The sequence below is a fragment of the Pelophylax lessonae genome, assembly GCF_965119305.1.
Source record: "Pelophylax lessonae genome assembly, chromosome: 9".
Taxonomy (NCBI): Eukaryota; Metazoa; Chordata; class Amphibia; order Anura; family Ranidae; genus Pelophylax; species Pelophylax lessonae.
The window spans coordinates 144631367-144651527 of record NC_138776.1 but is presented as its reverse complement, the minus strand read 5'-3'; the positions used below and the strand labels follow the sequence as shown (position 1 = coordinate 144651527).

At 45.0% G+C, this 20161-nt stretch overlaps 1 protein-coding gene across 1 annotated transcript in view; it reads left to right on the top strand.

Annotated features, from left to right (window-relative positions):
- The first annotated feature begins 9315 nt into the window (after nt 1–9315).
- PPA1 (inorganic pyrophosphatase 1) overlaps nt 9316–20161 on the top strand; it is a 185299-nt gene continuing 174453 nt past the window's right edge. Inside the window, exon 1 of the mRNA XM_082267576.1 lies at nt 9316–9471. Within this exon, the coding sequence (XP_082123702.1) occupies nt 9411–9471 (61 nt within the window). The 5' untranslated portion in view covers nt 9316–9410. The remainder of the gene's footprint in view (nt 9472–20161) is intronic.

Here is a 20161-nt window from a genome sequence, read left to right as displayed (position 1 = left end):
ACATTTGGCACCTTTCAGGGGGAGGGGGTACTTGTTTTTGACAGGTACCCTTCGCCACATCCGGGAGACAGCACTGAAGCGCCGCCCCTTGGAAGTTACGTCCCCTTTCTCCTTCTCCCACTGCAGAGCCAATAAGAATGTGCAGTGCGCTTTGCGCATGTGCAGTAGGTATCCGGCTGTGAAGCCGAAAGGCTTCATTGCCAGTTTCCCTTAGAAACTTAGAAACGGCAGCTGATCTGAAAATTGGCTGGGGTGCTGACATTGTGGGCTCCCTGGACCGGTAAGTGTCTATATATTAAAAGTCAGCAGTTACAATAAATAAAAAGTCCAAAAATCTATCCCGTAGTTTGTAAACGCTATAACTTTTGCGCAAACCAATTAAAATACGCTTTTTGGGATTTTTTTTACCAAAAATATGTAGCAGAATACAAATTGGCCTAAACTGATAAAAAAATAAAATTTTAAATGTTTTTTTATTGGGAATGTTTTATAGCAGAAAGTAAAGAAAATGGCGTTTTTTTTTTTTTTTTAAATTGTCGCTCTTTTTTTGTTTATAGCGTAAAATCTAAAAACCGCAGAGGTGATCAAATACCACCAAAAGAAAGCTCTATTTGTGGGAAAAAAAGTACATCAATTGTATTTGGGTACAGCATCGCATGACCTCACAATTTTCCGTTAAAGTAACGCAGTGCCGAATCGCAAAAAAATGGCCTGGTCATTAAGGGGGTAAAACCTTCCGGGGCTGAAGTGGTTAATATTTCCTAAACATGCACGGTTTAGGAGATATTCACCCTGCATGCACCCACTTACACCAGCGGCGCATACGCTCTGAAGGTCCGGAGTATCTTGCCGGAAAGTGAACTCCCGCGCATGCACGGGCGTGGCGTTATCGCGGCTCCTGCCACTCACAGTTATTCTCAAGTTATTGAGAATTCAGCCTCAGTTTTAGATAAAAATGGGAAGGGTTTGAACCTCTCTCTGGTTTGAAATGCTGTTCATGTCCCATTTAAATCTGTCAGGTTTTAAATTCTGTGTCTTTGTAGACGAGATTTCTGTTCTCCTCCGGTGTAATACCAGCCACCTAAACCTAGGAATGGAACCTAAATTTCCACTATAAGAAAACTGACAGAAAGGAAATCCAATTTCATACCTTTAGGCTATGTTCACATCTGACAGTAGCAACGCTTTGTGTTTTGCGACACGCGGCTTACGTGCGACAGCCTATTGCCTTGAATAGGCTGCCTGTCGCACGAAATATGCCAAAGAAACTGAAGGACCAAATTTTGATACCAAGCCAAGACTGTTTGGTGATATGCTTTTTTACCATATTTTGTCTAATGGAAATCTTGCAACTGCTATCCGTGTTTGGGGTGCTGTTAGGAAATAATGGCACTGTAAGCGCGTCACGTTTTACCGCTTTTTTTGAGCATTTGTGAAAAGGCAGCAAAAACATGTTTCTGATACATTTAGATGTGAACAGGGCCTTAGGGGAATTTCCACGTATTTCAAGCTCTGACACCTATCATACAGGAAATGGAGAGATTCCCCCTCACTTTCTTCTCTGAATGAGTAAGGAGGAACCTTCCAAACAAGGATAAGGATTGCATTTAGGGGTGTACATCTTTACTGGTCTCACGATTCGATTATCCTATAAACAATTAGATTCAACTCCGTGATGCATGGTGGTGGGAGAGATGGGATCAGGCAGAGGGATGGTGGTGGAAAGATGAGATCAGGCAGAGGCATGGTGGTGGAGGCGGGATGGGATCAAGCAGAGGGATGGTGGTGGGAGAGATGGGATCAGGCAGAGGCATGGTGGTAGAGGGATGGGATCAAGCAGAGGGATGGTGGCGGGAGAGATGGGATCAAGCAGAGGGATGGTGGTGGGAGAGATGGGATCAGGTAGAGGGATGGTGGTGGGAGAGATGGAATCAGGCAGAGGGATGGTGGTGGGAAAGATGGGATCAGGCAGAGGGATGGTGGTTAAAAGGATGAGATCAGGCAGAGGGAGGGTGGGTGGATGGATGGGATCAGGCAGATGGAGGGTGGGTGGAGTGATGGAATCAGGCAGGCAGAGGGTTGGTGGTGGAGAGATGAGAGCAGGCAGAGGGATGGTGGTGGAGAGATGGGATCAGGCAGAGGGATAGTGGTGGAGGTATGGGATCATTAACACTGGAACTCACTTGCTTTCAGTGTCAGTCGATTCCACCTCCTCTATACTTAGTGTGTCTCTGCCTCTCTTCTCCCTTCCGGTGCCTCCAGTGATGCTTCTGCTGAGGTGGGGTCTCCTCGAGCTCCTCGCCCTTCACTTTACTGGCTGCAGCTCATCAGCTGGTTTTCTGCTTCAGTGTCCATCTGAAAGGGGAGGGTTTTTTTTTCACCAGGCAGGCTCTGCCTCTGTGTTTCTCCAGGAGAGGCAAAGCACTGCTTGGAGCACCAGGAGACTTAATCGGCGATCGATTCGGCCGATTCTCAGCATCGATGAAGAGTCACGAACATCTGAATCGCGATGCATCAATGCAGTGATTAAATTCAACACCTCTTTTTGCAATAAAACATTTTTAAACTAATGAACAAACTACCAGTGTCACAACTCTGGCATTAAATGATTGTGTGTGCAAAAATCTTTACATAGACTTTACACATTGGTAAACATGGATTCCAATGGCCCCAGTTTTAGAAGCTACAAAATTGTAAGGCTGCATTCACACCTGAGCATAGCAATTTTTTGGTGTATTTTTGTTGAGCATTTTTGCGCACATAGGTGAGCAGTTACTGTAAGAAGTGTATTTTATGTCTTTTTCATGTGTATTCAAGCTTCAAGTATTTTTATTTCAGCCAATGGAAAGCAAAACAGGCTAAAAAATTTCTGAACAAAATGTGTGAAAACGCTTGACTGGTGCATTTTCAGGCTTTCCTATTCAAGTCTCTGGGGCCCAAAGTGCCCATTTCTGTCTCAAAACTACATGCATAGTTGCCAACATTCTGAAAAAAAGTTTTAAAGTTTTAGGACACTTTTTTGTGTAGACAGAGCATTGCTATTTAGGGGTGGGGCATTCATTTGTGAGCGTGGCCTCACGGGAAAGAGAAAATTTGGGCTGCGCAGTTACAAAAAATGGGCATGGTTGAAATTAGACTAAATCTTGGGCTTGGCTTAAAAGGGATGTGGTTAGAGTCTGAGATGACTTACATCAGTAGTTCTAACCTGGGGTTCCATACTGTTCCCTCCTGGTCCCCATTATGCCCTTCCTTGCACTAAAAAATTTTTTTGCACATATTGCTGCAGAACCCGCTTCTCTCCCTCCCTGAAGAAAACTGAAAATACACAATGCACAGTGCAGTTTGGAGGGCTGGATAATCTCTTTGGCTTTTTCCTCTTGCTCTGCAGACGACTGTCAAAATGTGGCGGGAGGGGCTGCAGCAGTGACACAGCCTGATTGGCTAAGCAGTCTTCCCTACCTCTACTGATCCAATCGTGGCACTCTGTCTTTGTTGTAGAAAACCTGTACTTTACACACAGAGACGGGCTGGAGGGTGGGAACACTGCTTGCATCAGGAGCCAGGTCAGCCTGCAGTCCTCATGACAAGCAGGAGCCCTGTGCTCTAAACGGTGAAAGAATGTCTTCCCCGTGGCGCCGCCCCTGATTTTACCTTTGGTTGGGTCTGTGTTGTCACAGTCTGCCCCTTCCTCACACATGCTTCACCTGTCACAATCTCCCCTCCGAGGCTGGCTATGCCCCCCTCACTGGTCCCACCCAATCGCATTGCGAGGGCCTAATTGAGCCACTGAACAGATTTGCTGCTGGGAGAGCCGGAGGAGGTAGGCGGAGGGATCTGGGTTTGCCCGATGTAAGGGACATTAACGAATTTGGGAAACATTTTCTGGATTTTGCCCGGGACACGGTCAGACCGGGACATTGTTCTGAATTCCATTAATGTCCCTGGCAAATAATGACTGTTGGCAACTATGTACATGTAGCTCCACTTATTTATAACAGCCCTCAGAGCACCTTAAAGAGAAATATTCTTTAGACTGGCATTAGTTACAATATATAGTTTGAATTTTTCCACACTTTCTGATGTCTTTCTCTGCTTTTCCATCCCTTTTCTTATTTTATGTTTTTCCCCGCTCATCATTTATAGATCTTGTATACAGAAATAAATGTGGCACAAGCCATTTTTAAGTGAGCTGTAGAGAGCACAAACGGGGAAGCCCTGATTTGTAAGAACTCTTTTACATGGGCTTGGAGATGAGGCCAAAACAAACATTTTAGGCCTAATTTATGCTTGTAGTAGTAATGTTGCAGGTATGTATTGATGTTGAATGTACTATTACATTTACTGAATATTCTGTGTGGCCCTATGGTGACATCAAGGGCCACACTTGAGGCTCCCTATATCAAGTGGGTTTACTATAGACTGGTAAACTGCAATATATTACATACTGAAATAAATAGGGGGTTAAATTACATGTACTATCTTGTCTTTACCTATAATGGGTTATTTTGTTAAAGCTCTGATAATATTATTGGTGATATCATGAATAGTAAGGCCTCATGCACACTAGAAAGCTAACAACTGCTTTAGAAAAGCTGGACAAAAAAAAGTTAATGTTTTAGCATTTTTTGCCTGCGTTTAGGCTAGTGCGTAAGCTACGTTTAGTAGCTACAGTGTTAAGGAGTGGGGCCGCTGGAGAATAGCTGTTTGTTAATGAGTGGGTTGAGAAGCTGGCCGCGGCGTCCTTGCAAAATGGATCAGTCATCAGCTGTCAGTGGGGTTCCCCGCTGACAGCTGAATGTAAAAAAACCTGTTGCCAGCAAGATATAAATGTGAAAAAAACAAACAATTGTTACCAGGCCCTTATCCAAGTATAGGGGGTGGGCGACCAAGCATAGGGGGTGGGCGACCAAGCATAGGGGGTGGGCGACCAAGCACCTCCCCCCCCCCTGAACCATACCAAGCCACATGCCCTCAACATGGGGAGGAGCTTGGGGGATACAGCAATTGTCAAAAACGTGTTTTTATTTACTTTTTAGACTTTTTTGCAGCATGTGTAGGCCATACTCATTCACATAAGGGGGCCGGATCTTGTTAAAAGGGGCTTCCAGATTCCGATAAGCCCTCCGCCCACAGACCCCCACAACCAATGGCCAGGGTTACAGGGAAGAGGCCCTTGCTTCCATCAACTTGAGGACAAGGTACCACAAAGTATCTCACCATGTTCAGGGCATGTAGCTTGCTACGGATCGTGGGGGGGGGGGGGTGGGGGGATAGAGGCGCTTGCTTACACTCCCCTCTTCCCTTTTATGGCCTGCCAGGCTGAATGCCAGGGTCTGGTAGGGATTGGGGGGACCCCTATGCCTTTTTTTCACAATTATGTATTGCTGGCTGTTTTTTTTTTTTTTTTTTTTACATTCAGTTGTCAGTGGGGAAACCCCCTGACAGCTGACGATTCATCCGTTAAGGATATGGTGACCGGCTTTCTGGCCCGCTCCTTAACCAGCTATTCACTGGTTGTTAAGGACGCGGGCAGCCCCGCTCCTTAGGGCTGTAGCTACCAAATGTAGCTTACATGCCCAACTTAGATAAAAAAAAGTGGAATTTAGGTGAGCCAGAATGGTTTTTATAGAGGAATAGCTTGGTTTCTTATTCAGAATTTTCCATTGAAATGCATGGCTGTCAGGGTGGAAAGTTTGGTGCCATACTTTACAATTTATATCACTTGGCTCAAGCCAAATTGAACTTTAACTAATAGAGGGATGGATGCCCAAATATATGAAAACAAGTCACATCTGGGTGAGCCAAGATGGTTTCCATCCAGAAAACTGTATTTATTCAGAATTACCCCAAATTTCACAATTTTGTTATAAACATTGCAGATAGTAAATAATCACTTTTGTGCGTAATGACCCAACATGAATAAGAAGCTGTGTGAAAAGGAGGCTAACTTCTGAATTTAAAAAAGAAGCTGGCTGAATAAGGAGCCACCTTCAGCATAATTTTTTACTTTAAGTGGTTGTACTGGGATGATTTTTTCAGCTGCGGGGGCCGTTTTTCAGAGCCAATGGTTGGCTCACTTTTAAGAGCAACTGGAGCAGCTAACTAGCCACTCGGTTGCTATTACAAGCAGTGAAGTGGGATGTCACCCCCCTCTTCCCACGGCTCTCCTGGAATAAGCTTTGATCAGGTCTCCATTATGGTAACCTGGAAGCAAAGACATGACATCACTTGCAGTTTACCTGGCTGTCATCTGCGCCATTTTTTGAAAATCATAGGTATTCAAAAACGCCGATCTTTGCGGTTGGAATGCTTACAAGTGCAAAGGAGGGATTTGGGCTCCTATTGATCCCAGATGCCTCCATGAAGAGTACCTGTCATGTGCCTATTGCTGTCACAAGGATGTTTACATTCCTTGTGACAGCAAAAAAAGTGAAAAAAAAAAAAACTAAAAAAATTTAAAGTACTTCTGTGCTAGCGCGCAAAGGCAAACACGTGCGTCAGTCCTGCAGGCAAACAGCGATCATCCCACACAAGGCATCGAATGTCAGATCATGGTCAGTGATTCTAACACTAGACCTCCTCTGTAAATCTAAACTGTTAACCTGTAAAGGCTTTTTAAAGCGTCGCCTATGGATAGTAAACTTTATGGCGTTTGTCATCCCTGCGTGCGCAATTTCGAAGCGTGACATGTTAGATATATATTTACTCCGCATGACATAATCTTTTATACTTTATAAAAAGTTTGGGTTATGTATTTGAGACGGTGTGCAGCGTCACTAGGAGTGAAAGACAGATAATTAATGGTTTAAATTGCTTCGGATGGGACAGTAATATTTGTCAGCAATATCTTCATATAGAAATATGAAGATTTAATCCTACTTTACACTGGGAGACTTATAGACTGACTCCTAGATAATGTGTATTCCGTGTGCTTGTCTGTGAGAGAGACACACAGACTGTCATTGACAGGCTTCCCTATTGTTTGTGTATTGAAATTGAATGTGGATTGTGTCTGTCCCATTGTTAAATGTTAATGACCTCACTTTGTTCTGTCCAGATGGCTTGATAATTAGTTTAGGTTAATTATGTTCCTGTATACACTTTCATCTGCATATGATAATATAATCAGCTAGAGGGGAGGGCTTGTGTACACTGTATGGCAGGGATATGCAAACTGTGACCCTCCAGCTGTTATAAAACTACAACTCCCATCATGCCTCTGAGTGTCATGCTTGTGGTGGTCAGAGTCTTGCTATGCCTCATGTGACTTGTAGTTCTGCAACATCTGGAGGGCCACAGTTTTCATATCCCTGCTGTATGGGAATGACTGAGTGTAAAACCATGTTTCCATTGGATTATGAATGTCATGTCCTGTTCCCAACAAGGTCCACCTGGGCGGTAACCTTGTGGGGGAAAACTGTATAAAAGAGCAGCTGTACAATAAAGTTTGAGTTCTACTTCACCCTCAATCTAGAGAAGTGTTTCTCAACTCCGGTCCTCAAGGCACACTAACAGGCCAAATTTTAAGTATTACCTTGGGGAGATGCAGACTAGAATACTGCAATCATGGAGCAGCAAATTATATCACATGTGATGTATTTCAGTTTTCTTGCAAACCTGGCCTGTTAGTGTGCCCTGAGGACCGGAGTTGAGAAACACTGAGAGTCCTATCTCTCATTGGGGGAATATGCTACAAGGGATTGCTATGCTCTTCATACTCCCTTGGATAATCACTAAGCTCTTGTAAGAGCTTGTTCCTGCTGCACTCTCTGGGGAAAGAGAGGTTCACCCACTGGAACCTTGTCGTAGGTCCAGGGTGGGTAGGGGATGGTGAGACCCCAACCAAGCTGCGGTGGTTTGTGGGGGCCTGAGGTGGTTATGGTGTCTGGTGGAGTGCTTGGAGCCCTCTGGAAGCACTAGGAGCATCCGTCAATGGAGGTACCCAGTCGGAGTGCCGGTTGATCCATTACAGTATTGTTTTTTTTTCGGATGGCTAATTTTGAAAAGTGTATTTTTTACCAAAATATTGTGTTTGGAAAAACATTATGCAAATACTGTGCAACATAAAAAAAATTGCAAAACCCACCAATTTATTATCTAGGGCCTCTGCTTAAAGCAGAGTTTCACCCTCGGAAAGTTTTTTTAATAAAAATACCCCCGGGACAGTCAGGGCTAGTGCATTCCACAATGGATAGCTTCTGAACTGTCTCAGGTCACACTTACCTTATAGAAGAAATACTTACCTTGAAAATGTATTCTCCAGCGCTGCCATCTCAGGTGTGGGCAGCTGAAGCCAGCGCGTCCTCTTCGTCCCAGAATGCCCTCCAACGGCCCCGCTCGTCATGTCCGGTGCAGGCATGCCCAAAAGCTGTTTAGCAGTGAATAACGTGTCTGCACTGGAAGTGACGAGCGGGGCCGGTGCAGGCGCGTTGATTCCTGGGAGCGATGACGCTCAGCTCCCGGGAATCAATGCAAGCAGGAAGTGACAGCACGGGCCGCGGCCGAAGAGAGAGGAAGAGGAAGTAAGGTGAGTATATTTTCTTCTAAAACAAGGTAAGTAAACAAAAAAAAAATCGTGATTATCCATTTATTTTTCAGGTGACAGAGAGCAAGCAGATGGGGAAAAATTACTTTTAAGGGTGGAACTCCACTTTAAAATAAAAATAATTAAAAAAATATATAATCTCTGGGGGATCCAAGTAATTTTCTAACAAAAAAATAAATAAAAATGTTCACATGTATCTAAAAAGTGACAGAAAATGGAACACAGATGATCAGATCCTCTTCTCCTCACTATGCGCCTTCATAGATGGATAAAACGGTCGCAAACAGTAATAAATTTACTCAAAGCAATAATCTGGAAACATTCTGCCCTTTAAAATATGAAGTCAGGCGTGAAAACACAGAAGCAGCATGCATGTGAGGAATCCTGCTGGCCATGACATCTCATAGAGGCTGCTGGCAGCACACCGCTCTGTCTGTGTACCGGGCACAGTTCCCAGGTATTCACTCCTAATTACAGAGCCGCGCTCCCCGCACCGCACACACCGCCACCGTCTGTCCCTCCACGTGGCGCTTCCAATGTCCTGTGTCCTCTACGTTCTAATAGTGGGTGGGACCAACACGCCGGGGAACGCCCCCGTGACGTCTCGTCTCATTCATTCATTGCGCAGCCTGACTCTAAACTACTACGAAAATCGAGCAGCCATTGGCTGGAAACGCGTTGGGCGTGTTCTATCAACAATGATCTTTTGACAGCCGTAGGAGGAAGTCTCCGCCCAGGGTCGCGTTCAGCCTATCAGGCGAGACCTCTAGAAGGTGTGTGTGTGAATATTGGGAGCCGTGCGCCTCCCGGCCTGTTCTCAGTGTCTCTGCCTTCCAGTGAGAGTAGACGGCGCCTTACCAACAGCATGGCATACAGCATCGAGCAGAGGGCCAATGCCAACAGCCTGGAGTACCGCCTGTTCTTCAGTGAGTGGGCACTTGTAAAGGGGAAGAATCAGGGTGGTCAGGTCTATGGGGGTGCAATGAATAGGCACAATCAGCTCTGTGGAATGGCCTAATACTTCATAATAATGACACAGCTCAGGGTCTGTAGATATGTAATATCTTATGATGAGGTTAGATTAAATAGGGGGATTTATTAAGATTGCAGCAGGTGTGCATGGCAGCCAATCAGCTTTTAGCTTTCATTATCAAAGCTTACCTGAACAAGCTGAAACCAGAAGCTGATTGGTTGCTCTAGAATAGATTGTGTCTGCTGCAGTTTTGGTATTTTCTCTGTATTGACACGTATTACCTAAGTGTCTCTGATGTGTAATCTGTTATGTGTACTTCTAAAGTCATTGTGTCACTAGAAGAATGGAGGGGGTTGTCATTGCTTCTAAAAATGCTGGTGGCCTGGCTGTCATCCTGAATTTCTGTCTTCGGTTCTTTGTCTTAGAACACGTATACCGATTAAAAAAAGGTAGGAAAACAATCCAAAGTTCTTGTTTTAGAATGTATCTAAACCCCAAAACTAATGTCATGTATGGCTGCATTAGTTGTCATTTTCTCTTTATTTTCACCGGCTGATCTGATGAGTATCTCACTTCCTGTCACTTTGGGGGAGATTTACTAAAACTGGAGCAGTCAGAATAGAGTGGAGCTGTGCATGAGAGCCAATCAGATTAACTACAGCTTGTTCACTTAAAGTGATTGTCAAGGTTGTGTTTTTTTTTTTTTTAATAACATGTTATACACACCTGCTCTGTGCAAGGGTTTTGCACAGAGCAGCCCGATTCTGGGGGTGCCTCAGCGGCACTCCTGGCTCCTCCTGTTCATCGGGCGCCCCCACAGAGAGCTGCTTTCCATGGGGGCACCTGTGTGGGTGCGCTCACGAGTCCTGCTGCTGCATCCATTGACACAGACAGCAGGACATGGCCCCGCCCCCTGCTCCAGTGTCATTGGATTTGATTGACAGCAGCAGAAGCCAATGGCTCCTGCTGCTATCAATCTATCCAATGAGGACCTGAGACAGCGACTGGAGCCATTGCGCTTGTGCTCGTTGCTGGAACGATTGGGTTCAGGTAAGACAAAGTGGAAGGGAGGTCTGGAGGGCAGCTAAAGCACAAAATGTTTTTCACCTTAATGCATAGAATGCATTAAGGGGAAAAGCTAGGGGACTTTACAACTCCTTTTAAGCTTTGCAAATAAAACCTGGAAGCTGATTGGTTCCTGTGCAGAGCTGCACCATATTTTAGACTCCCAGTTTTAGTAAATTCACCTCTTTGTGACTACACTGTTCCCTGGAGTCAGCCATGGTTGTCATACAGGTTGGCCCTTATGCCCCATACACACGTGCAGATTATCTGAAGACTTTTGTCTGCAGACTTACCAAAACCATATAATATGAGGTCAAACCTAAACACTTTCAATTTGTATGCAATCCGGCAGGCCCTTGCACTACATAGAAAAGGTAAATCTGAAGACAAAAGTCTTCAGATAATCTGCACGTGTGTACGGGGCATTAGTCATGTCTACCATTTCACCGGTTACATTGTTGTTGATGGGGCTAATTGTTTATAAAGGGAAGATAACATTGTTTGTACTTTCTTTTCATCCCACAGGAAGTGACAAGGACACAACATTTCTGGCAAGAGCTACAGGTATTTTCTGTGCTTGCTGAAAATGTTCTTAGTCTGAAAAAAGGAAACTAATGCAGCCACCACTTCTAAGAACTGGTAAGCTCCAGTATGTTACCTTTAGGGTTTAGAGACCCTTTAAATTTGAACTGAGCTGAAGGCAGATAAAAGAGCCACATGCTAATACAGCTTAACCACTCTACAACCGCTCACAGTAATACTACTGCGGCAGAGTGGTTCGTTATCGTCCAGTCACGTAGTATTAACGTGATTGGACACTCCCCCTTCTGGGCGGCGCTTGCGCGCCGCCGGAGGCTCGCTCCCGCTGTTTTCATTCACAGCGGGAGTCGGGCCAGGGGAGGAGCAGCGGCGATCGCCGCTGCTCTTACCCGATCGTCGGGGATCGAGTCTGGAGATCCGCCCGCTGTGTGTAAACACAGCGGGCGGATCTCCATAGTGACAGGGAGTGACAGATCGGACTGTTCAGCATAGCTGGACATCCGATCTGTCCATGACTCACACAGTCACCTCCCCCCCTACACGTCAGTAAGCACCAGGCATACATTAACCCCTCCCTCTCCAATAAAATTAACCCCTTCCCTGCCAGTGTCATTTTTACAGTAACAGTGCATATTTATAGCACTGATTACTGCAGTAATGTCACTGGTACCCCCAAAAGTGTCAAAAATGTCAGTCAAGGGTCCGATCTGTCCGCCGCAATGTCGCAGTCCCGCAAAAAAAATCGCAGATCGCCGCCATTACGCGTTAAAAAAAAAACACCAAAAATGACAGAAATCTTTCCCTTTGTTAGTAAACGCAATAACTTTTGCGCAAACCAATCAAAATACGCTTATTGCGATTTTTTTTTTTACCAAACATATGTAGCATAAAACAAATTGGCCAAAAATTTTTAAAAAAATTGGTTTTTACATCTTTTTTGGGGGGAATTTCATATAAAAAAATGTTAAAAATATTGTTATTTTTTCAAAATAAACGCTCTTTTTTTGTTTATAGAGCAAAAAGTAAAAATCGCACAGGTGATCAAATACCACCAAAAGAAAGCTCTGTTTGTGGGAAAAAAAGGACGTAAATTTCGTTTGGGTACGGCGTCGCACGACCGCGCAATTGTCAGTTGAAGTCACACAGCGCCGAATCGCAAAAAGTGGCCTGGACGGAAGACAGCAAAATCCTCCGGTGGTAAAGTGGTTAATAATAAATAGAGCTAAACTGCAGGAAAACTAAAAGCCCTCCTTTGCACCGGGCTGCTCCCACACTGCAAGGGGTAACGTCTCATTTATGTCTACGGCAGGGGTCTCCAAACTTTCTAAACAAAGGGCCACTATATCCACTTGCTAACCAGACCTTTTTTTCTGGCACTTGTTTACTAGTAAAATCAGTATTTATTGCTAGAAAATTACTTGGAGTTCCCAAACATTATATATTTTTTAGCAGAGACCCTAGAGAAGAAAATGGTGGTCATTGCAGATTTTTTTTGTCACACAGTTTTTCAAACACAATTTTCTGGTAAAAAATACACTTTAATACATGAAAACAAAAAAGACCTATGTACCCCAATTTTCTTTGTATAATGTAAAAGATGATGTTTTGCCGAATGAATAGATAACGAAAATGTCATGCTTTAAAATTGTGCGCACTGGTGGAATAGCGCCAAACTACTACTTAGAAATCTCCATAGGCGACGCTTTAAAAATTTCTACAGATTACGACTTCAGAGTTACAGAGGAGGTCTAGTGCAAGAATTATTGCTCAGACGTGTGGTGCGAATACCGTTACATATGTGGGTGGGACCTATGTATGCCTTCACCACTGCACACTGTACGGAGGCACTTTTTTATATATATATATATATATATATATATATATATATATATATATATATATATAAATAATTTTTTTTTTTTTATTATTCAATTTTTTCATTTTTGCACTGTCCCTTTAAAAAAAAATGTTTTTGATCACTTTTATTGCTATTGCAAGGAATGTAAACATCCCTTGTGTTAATACAGGCGGACAGGTCCTCTTTATGGAGAGATCTAAAAGACCCCAAATCTCTCCTCTACCCTTTAAAACCAAAAGATTAAAAATTGTGTAAAATAAAAAAAAGGCTTTGTTTACATGTGGCCGGAAACGGAAGTGACGTCATGACGTTGTTCTGGTCCTCCTAGGGCATAAAGATGAGCTGAGGCCAGCTTTTCTTCGCTTATCTCTATGCTTAGCCACCACCGGATGGATTCCGGTGCCACTGATCAGCCAGGTAAGCCCGGGAACTATCAGAAAGTAATTGGGGGGGGGGGGGGTGGCAACCCGAACCACCAGCTTAACTGGCCGATCGTTAGTTCCAGGTACCCATCCAGCAACAATGGCGGCTAGGCATAGAATCCACCGCTCGGGCCACTTTTATGAGAAAGTTTGGCGCCAAAGGCGAAAATATGATACCAGGGTTTTGGCATCTAGCTGACATCCGGAGCAGCCCAGATCCTCCTCTTCTCGGGTCCCTCTATGCAGCTCCTGGCCCCTCCTTCCTGTTGAGTGCCCCCATAGCAAGCAGCTTGCTATGGGGGCACCTGAGCCGAGCTACAGCTCCCTGTGTCCATTCAGACATGGAGCCACAGTTTGGCTCCACCCCCTCTCCCCTCTCTCTCCTCATTGGCTAACTGACTTTTAGCGACAGCAGCGGGAGCCAATAGCGCCACTGCTGTGTCTTAGCCAAATCTTTCCTGCAACATCGCTGGATAGAGATGAGGCTCAGGTAAGTATGAGGGAGGCTGCTGTACACGAAGGCTTTTTATCTTAAAGCATAGAATGCATTAAGATTAAAACCTTCAGCCTTTGCAACTCCTTTAAGGTCAAATGAATGACATATTTCCCAGTTAGGTGGTCAGCAAATAGATATTCTCCTCAGACTCTTGGGGGCCAGACTGTGGCCAGCAGGAGTAGAAATTTTCTTGGAATCAGTGGGAGTAATCCATGTCCCATTTTTTTTGTATTAGTAGTGGAATGGTTTCCCAATTGTTGGTGTCAATGGCAGAAATAGTACCTCTTGGTGTCAGTGGCAGGAATTATGTGCCATTGTTGGGCGTCAGTGGTAGGAATTATGTGCCATTGTTGGGTGTCAGTGGCAGGAATTATGTGCCATTGTGGCTGTCAGTGACAGGAATTATGTGCCATTGTTGGTGTCAGTGGCAGTACATTTGTTCCATTGTTGGGTGTCAGGAAATATGTGCCATTGTTGGGTGTCAGTGGCAGGAATTATGTGCAATTTTTGGGTGTCAGTGGTAGGAATTATGTGCCATTGTTGGGTGTCAGTGGCCACTACGTGCCATTGTTGGGTTTCAGTTGCAGGAATTATGTGCCATTGTTGGGTGTCAGTGGCAGTAAATTTGTTCCATTGTTGGGTGTCAGGAATTATGTGCCATTGTTGGTGTCAGTGGCAGGAATTATGTGCCATTGTTGGGTGTCAGTGGTAGGAATTATGTGCCATTGTTGGGTGTCAGTGGCAGGAATTATGTGTCAGTGGCAGAAATGATGTGCCATTGTTGGTGTCAGTGGCAGTACATTTGTTCCATTGTTGGGTGTCAGGAATTATGTGCCATTGTTTGGTGTCAGTGGCAGGAATTATGTGCCATTGTTGGGTGTCAGTGGCAGGAATTATGTGCCATTGTTGGTGTCAGTGGCAGGAATTATGTGCCATTTGTTGGTTGTCAGTGGCCACTACGTGCCATTGTTGGGTGTCAGTGGCAGAATTATGTGCCATTGTTGGGTGTCAGTTGCAGGAATTATGTGTCAGTGGCAGAAATTATGTGCCATTGTTGGTGTTAGTGGCAGTAAATTTGTTCCATTGTTGGGTGTCAGGAATTATGTGCCATTGTTGGGTGTCAGTGGCCACTACGTGCCATTGTTGGGTTTCAGTTGCAGGAATTATGTGCCATTGTTGGTGTCAATGACAGGAATTATGTGCCATTGTGGCTGTCAGTGGCAGGAATTATGTGCCATTGTGGCTGTCAGTGGCAGGAATTATGTGCCATTGTTGGGAGTCAGTGACAGGAATTATGTGCCATTGTTGGGTGTCAGTGACAGGAATTATGTGCCATTGTTGGGTGTCAGTGGCAGGAATTATGTGCCATTGTTGGGTGTCAGTGGCAGGAATTATGTGCCATTGTTGGGTGTCAGTGGCAGGAATTATGTGTCAGTGGCAGAAATGATGTGCCATTGTTGGTGTCAGTGGCAGTACATTTGTTCCATTGTTGGGTGTCAGGAATTATGTGCCATTGTTTGGTGTCAGTGGCTGGAATTATGTGCCATTGTTGGGAGTCAGTGGCAGGAATTATGTGCCATTGTTGGGTGTCAGTGGCAGGAATTATGTGCCATTGAGTGTCAGTGGCAGTACATTTGTTCCATTGTTGGGTGTCAGTGGCAGGAATTATGTGCCATTGTTGGGTGTCAGTGGCAGGAATTATGTGCCATTGTTGGGAGTCAGTGACAGGAATTATGTGCCATTGTTGGGTGTCAGTGGCAGGAATTATGTGCCATTGTTGGGTGTCAGTGGCAGGAATTATGTGTCAGTGGCAGAAATGATGTGCCATTGTTGGTGTCAGTGGCAGTACATTTGTTCCATTGTTGGGTGTCAGGAATTATGTGCCATTGTTTGGTGTCAGTGGCAGGAATTATGTGCCATTGTTGGGTGTCAGTGGCAGGAATTATGTGCCATTGAGTGTCAGTGGCAGTACATTTGTTCCATTGTTGGGTGTCAGTGGCAGGAATTATGTGCCATTGTTGGGTGTCAGTGGCAGGAATTATGTGCCATTGTTGGGTGTCAGTGACAGGAATTAAAAGCTGTGATGCAGGGTGCCAATGGACGCAGCAGCGGGACACTGGAGAGGGCATGCACAGGTTCCCCCATAGAAAACAGCTTTCCATGGGGGCACCCAATGAAGTGGCGGGGCCTGGAACACCGGTGGGGGACCCCCAGAAGAGGAGGATCAGGGCTGCTCTGTGCAAAACCACTGCACAGAGCAGGTAAATATAGGCTTGTTTGTTATTTAAAAATAAATAAAAAAACATTGAACATTAAGGCCCCGTTCACACTGGGGTGACGCTACTTTGCCGGGCGACCTCATAGGTCACGGCGCGCTGCTCGCACCGCAACCTCGGAGCGGCCGGCATGGACTTCATAACATTGAAGTCTATGCAGGTCGCTCCGGGTCGCCCCAAAGAAGCTCCGGACCCTTTTTCTAAGTCTGAGCGACTTGTGTCGCTCCTATTAGAACGGGTCCGCAGCTTCTCTATGGAAGGCGACCAGGTCGCCTGACAGGTCGCCCCAGTGTGAACGGGGGCTTACAGTGATTGTAAAGTCTTGTTTTATTTATAAAAAAAAAAAAAAAAACCTGTTATACTTACCTGCTCTGTGCAGTAGGTTTTGCACAGAGAAGCCCGGATCCTCCTCTTCTCGGGTCACTCTTCTCCTGCTACTGCCCCTGGCTCCTCCCTCCTGTCGAATGTCCCCACAGCAAGCAGCTTGCTATGGGGCACCCGAGCCAAGTTGTGTGTATTCAGACACGGAGCTGGAATTCAACCCCACCCCCTCTGGCTCCTGATTGGCTCACAGACTTTGACAGCCACGGGAGCCGATGGCGCCGCGGCTGTATCTCAGCCAATCAGAAGGGTAATTCCCAGATGGCCGAGTGACTTGTGGACATTTCTAGACAGAGAGGGGGCTCAGGTAAGTATTAGGGGGGTGCACCCCCTGCACACTCCCAGCACATTAGCCGGTGGGAATTGGTAAGCTTCTGATGCATACTTGCGATTGGGAGCTTTCCAGTCATGTGACAGCCAATCAGAGCAGCAACATGACCCAAATACCCGCCTCTGCCTCCCGGCTTTTAGACATATTAAAGGGCCAGGAGTTGCGAAGGGGTTAAATTTGAATCTACTGGCATCAATATGAGGAAGCGTCTTCTGAAAGTTAGAAAATAAAGGGCATGTAAATTATGTTCAGTGTGTATTAAAGGTAACTGAGGCCCTGTTCACATATAAAGCATTCCCGCTTGCAAATTTAAAAGTGTGATTTACAATGCGATGTACAATCAAAAGAAATCTGTAATTCACCAGATCTGTGCAGTAATCTAGCATGAAACTTTGCTCCTGTGCAGGAGCTTCCTAATAAAGACCAGTCACTGCTGCTATCTCTTTGTGCAAGGTGAATGGTTTTGTCTCCGCCTCCTCCTGTAGTTGTCTACAGGCAGCCTTTAGTGGGTGGGGCCTGCTGGGTCCCTCCCACAGCCCAGCTCTAAGCATGTGGCAGCTGTGCAGCAGGGAGATGTCACTGCTAATTTGGACTACTGTAGGTTTCCAGAATTATTTGGTGCACAGAAAGTGGATTATATATATATTTTGGCAATTGATCATTTATATTTAAATGACTGTTTGTTTTTGTATCTGGAGTTCAGCTTTAGGAGCCGATTCACACCGGGAATCACAAAGGAAGGCGATGTGCGCTCCTGTGCGATTCACATGCAGTCCTGTTCGGTGCGATTTCAGCCCATTAATTTTGAATAAGCTGATATCGCCTTGCGCCACACCAAATGTAGTGCATGCACTACTTTTGGAAACTCCTGCAACCGGATTGTATGGTACTTCTGTACCATGCGATCTGGGGCGGGCAAACACAGTTCGTTTGTGACCTGCGTTTGGGGCATCATTAACTTACTTAGGATGCTGGACCCAGTACTAACCTCATTACCTTCCTGAAATATTCTCATAGAGAGATTCTTAGATGGGGAATAATTGGTGCAGGCTCCATCGAGCAACCTGACATGGTCCTCCTGATATTCCGGTAAATTGGATAGGTTCACACACATTCTAGTCCCAGATTCAAGCTGTCTGTACCAGGAGCCATCTGGACCTCCACTTTTGTATGAGAGGCCTAGAACTGAATGTGAGGCATTACAGGCCTCTATTCTTCGGGGGGGAAAGTTGACTTAGCATTTGGTCAGGTGATTTGCGTATTGCTGAGGCTCAGGGGTCTGGCTCTCATGCAAGGAAGTTGTCTCTTCTTTTTTCAAGGAATCCCCGTTGGAAAGACACCTCAGACAGTGGATCATTCTGGGGAAGAGACCTAGACACCCTTGATATCATGGGGCTTGGTTTTCTTTGGCATCTTGTTTTCCAAGGTAACATCCAGAAGTTCTGGGCTGTTTTTATATAATCTAGATCCACCTGTCTTTGCAGGAAGACAGTAGCTTACTCACTTTCTTATGATGGCATTTTGATGAAGCTTCCCACCCTAATAGCTAGTTATTGATCTATCACAAGAATGCTGCCATGGAGGCACCAGGAAAACAGAAAATTTGTATCATACTTACCCTATTTTCTTTTCCTGGTGCCCATGGCACCATACCGAACCCACCCAGTTCGTTCCTAGCAATGTAGAGGGAATGGGCTATTGTTACATAGTTACATAGTAGTTGAGGTTTAATAAAGACAATAGTCCATCCATTTCAACCTGTGTAGGTGTGTGTGGCCGTAATTATTTCACATACCCCTGTATGTTCCCCGCAGTAACTACCATTTGTGGTAGAGAATTCCACAGTCTTGTAGCCCTTACTGTAAAGAACCCCCTGCGTAGTCTGAGGTTATAACGCTTCCCCTTTAATCGCATTGTATGCCCTCGAGTCCTCATGCAATCCCTTCGAACGAACAGCTTTTTTTCTAAGCTGGGATCCCCATTAAGATATTTATAAATTGCTATCATGTCCCCCCTCAGACGTCTCTTCTCCAGGGAGAATAAATCGAGCGATTGAAAGACGCTCTTCATAGTCAAGGTCCTCCAATCCCCTAATTAGTTTAGTTCCCCTTGTCTGGACTCTCTCCAGCTCCAACACATCCCTCCTGAGGACTGGCGACCAGAACTGGACAGAATACTCCAGATGCGGTCGGACCAGAGTTTTATAAAGTGGAAGGATTATAGTCTTATCTCTGGAATACATCCCTTTCTTTATGCATGCTAATATTCTGCTGGCTTTGGCAGCTGCCGCTTGACATTGCACGCTGTTGCCTAATCTATCATCAACCAAGACTCCCAGATCCTTCTCCATTTTTGATTCCCCCAAGGGTTCCCCTCCTAACGTGTATTGTGCTTTTATGTTTATAGTCCCCAAGTGCAAAACCTTACACTTCTCCACGTTAAACCTCATTTGCCATTTGTCTTGTTCTTAAGATTTTTTTCAGACGAAAACTATACTAATTAAACGAAAATCGGACATTGTGTTGACGTACGTTAAAAAAATTTATAGCCTGCACATCCAGTTTTTGTCGTCCGAAAATCCGTAATCGGCTGTCGAAAGCACTGTACTAACAATCCGAAAATCGGCAGATCGTTCGTTGGACGAAATTTCCCTTCCGATTTCCGTATCGTGTGTACCGGCCTTTAGGCTATCTTCTACTAAGACTCTCTCTCAGATCTTTCTCCGTTTTTTTTTTTTTTTTTTTTAATCCCCCCCCTAAAGTCTAATGTGTTTTTAGTCCCCAAGTGCAATACCATACACTTCTCCACATTAAACTTCATTTGCCATGTAGTTGCTAAATCTATTATTTTGTTATGGTCATTCTGTAAGATTTCTGTCTCACGATGTGCCTAATTTTGTGTCATCTGCAAAAACTGAGATCGAGCTAATGATTCCGTCCTCAATGCTATTTATGAATAAATTGAACAAAATTGGTCCCAGGACTGAGCCTTGGGGGATCCCACTTACCACCCCAGACCAGTCTGAGTACGCGTTATTTATTGCCACCCTTTGGACACGCCCCTTTAACCAGTTCCGTATTCAAGAGCAAACCTTGTGGTCGCTGCCTGCAGACCCTATTTTATAAATTAAGCGTTTATGGGGAACTGTTTCAAACGCCTTAGAGAAATCCATGTACACCACATCCACTGGTCTCACCCTATCTAGCTCACAGCTTACCTCCTCGTAGAATGTTAACAGATTGGTTTGACAAGAACGCCCTTTTGTAAACCCGTG